Source organism: Colletotrichum navitas, assembly GCF_030913465.1.
Source record: "Colletotrichum navitas strain CBS 125086 chromosome Unknown LY79scaffold_101, whole genome shotgun sequence".
NCBI classification, from domain to species: Eukaryota; Fungi; Ascomycota; class Sordariomycetes; order Glomerellales; family Glomerellaceae; genus Colletotrichum; species Colletotrichum navitas.
Genome location: NW_026850647.1, coordinates 87,127 through 89,627, shown reverse-complemented (window position 1 = coordinate 89,627; position 2,501 = coordinate 87,127). Strand labels below are relative to the sequence as shown.

Genomic DNA, 2,501 nt, shown 5'->3' with positions numbered 1-2,501 from the left:
CTGCCTGGTGAGTGTGGTTGGTCGGCGCCGATCAGCCACCCCTGTCTCATCGTCGGGGGCCGGTGAGCACGCGCCGTCTCCAGGTGGGAGGATGGCCGAGGGAGGCCGAACGGCCGAACCGTAGGTCGGTGGCGGCCATCGCGGATCTTTGCTATCTAGGTCTCCAGCGCATCATGGTTACTGCGGTTAGGACGGCAAGACGGCAGGCCATCGACAGGCCACCATTACGCCGTGACACTGACAGTCAGGGGTGTCAAGCCCTCATTGCTTCACACCGTCATCCACTCGAATGGCAACCGAAGAATGTTGGAAGGCAGGCTATTACACAGTACACTGTACTAAGGTCACCAAGGGGCCTCGGTGGATTGGTGGATTGTCTGAGGGTTCCTCTGAACCATCGCGCCCCCCGCACCACAGGGTCCTTTGTCGGCATGGAAATCGGAGGGTGTTGGATAGCCTCGGTCTATATGTGCGGTGATTCGACGGGACAGATGATGACCATGCCAGGTAGTGCGTGTGTGTGTGTGTGTATGCGTGTTTTGGCTGCCTACATAGCATATTGTGTTATGTATCTGTGGAGGGTATTGATTAGGCATTTGTGCAACGCGTGATATGCTAGACAGAGGCAGAGAATAGCTACTTCATGTGCGGTGTGGCATTCAGTTAGTTTATTCGCTGGAATTTTCTTCTGGGGCGTGGTGCCCACCCCGAGGGTCTGGCGTGTCTCTGGCTCCCTGCTCGTCTCGCGTGTTAGTGTAGTACTAGTTGATTTGTGGTATATGGATACCTGCTCGTCTGGTTCGTCTTGCGGGTTCGTCATAGGAGTCGAAATGTGTTCGGGTCGCGGCAACGGAAAAGTCCAGGGTCCAGGGCAAAGAGCATTCCATTCCGTCCCTTCCCTACCCCGGAAAAATGGGCAGTTTGGAATTAAAGATGGTGGTGTAGAGAGTTGGGCCAATGGTTGGGGCCATGGTTTTAACATGGGCAGCATGGAAGCTCTGGGAGCGCATGTCGTCGACCTAAGGTATGTGTCCGTCCACGTAGTATTCTGTACCCTGCAGACGAGACGAGACGAGACGAGAGGGGGATGGGGTAGGTAGCAGTGCTGCGGAGATACCTGTACGCTAGGCGTAGTGTGTTATGGAAGTGTCGAAGCTCGCTTCTTTTTCAGTCCTCAGAAGGGGACTTTCGGTCGTGAGTGTCGGAAGAGTTTGCGTCTCGTCACCTGCCGGATGCAAAATGCCCGTTGTACGCATTGTGGTGGAAGATCGAGACGTCGAGGGTGAGAGAGCGGTGGATACCTGATTCGACGTTTACATACAAAATGTACTAGTAACCTAAGGTATGGTAGGTAAGGGAAGAGGTTTGGAGGCATGTACCGGCAAGCACCCTCCTTCGTACATACTTTGGTAGGCAGGTACTTTCCAGTACGTTTTACACCGTAATTTCACTCCAGATCAGAGGGGAGTGCACGTTGTGCTGGCGTACCGAGGTAGTTCCGGGACAGAGGCTGTTCAGCTAGGAGCAGTCACAACGGCGGCAGCGCAGCTAACCTGATGACGGTATGTACTAGGTAGGTAGTAGGATGCGGGCGGTACGTACCTGCCGTAGCCGCCTCGTACGCCACACCGTATAGTTCGCTTGACAAAGACAGTATGAGGTCATTGTTTCCTACACGGATCTGATGTGGGCCCGCGCCCAGCTGTCTGCTCTAGGATGAGGGGTTGGCCACGCCAGGGACCGACGAATGGCAGGACCGAACAGGAGGGAGTAAAGGACAGGGCCTGATCCACGAGGCGGAAACTACTTTTCTTTTCCCAGGGCGACGGTGGAGCCAAGAACTGTAACCTCGACTATTGACGACGGCTAGCGCCCGACCGGGACTGGGGCTCCAAGGCAATGTGTCTCTCGAATTGCGACCTTCTCCATCCAAAGTAGCAGGCATCCAGCCCGTCGCGAGTCCCACCTTGCCCTCCGTCGCAATCACATTCGCATTCTTCTCCGTCCCGACGACCCAAATCGCCCGCGTTGTGGCTCACACGGTCGCTTCCCGCGCGCCGCCCCACGGTCGCCGCACCCGCCTATTCCCTTCCTTCCGTACCGCGCGCAAGACTGGTTTCGATTTTGGAGTCCGGATATAGACTAAAAAATAAGAGGAGTGTAGCTGACGCAGATGCAGTAGGGTCGAAGCAAGCAAGCCTACGCGGGACTCCAGGCAACCAGATGAATCAATCAAATTCTGTTGTCTGCCTGTCTAGAAATCCAGAACGCACATTACACTTAGCAACCCCGGTCCTGCCTCCCCACACGGCCGGAAGCAGACAGCTCTCTGGCCAAGAAGAATAAGATTAGCACATAATCAGCATCCTTCGTATCTTGCAGGAGCAGAATTGCAGAATTGGACCCCAACAAGCTCGAGCAGTGGCAATGCTGTGCACATGCCAGAGCGAAGCTCCTGCTATGCAGCTTTCTCTCATCGACTCCTTGTTTTTTTCCTGGTT

General features: G+C 55.1%; 1 protein-coding gene across 1 annotated transcript; it reads left to right on the top strand.

Moving 5' to 3' along the window:
• The first annotated feature begins 645 nt into the window (after positions 1–645).
• On the top strand, positions 646–2,501 carry LY79DRAFT_663029 (uncharacterized protein). The gene is made up of 3 exons (XM_060562835.1): positions 646–1,024; positions 1,334–1,351; positions 1,871–2,501. Exons 1-3 carry the CDS (start codon positions 780–782, stop codon positions 2,139–2,141), a joined length of 534 nt encoding a protein of 177 aa, XP_060408700.1. The 5' UTR covers positions 646–779; the 3' UTR covers positions 2,142–2,501.

Excerpts from the sequence above, each read along its gene's own strand:
- LY79DRAFT_663029 (XM_060562835.1), top strand. The coding sequence starts at position 780 with ATGGATACCTGCTCGTCTGGTTCGTCTTGCGGGTTCGTCATAGGAGTC.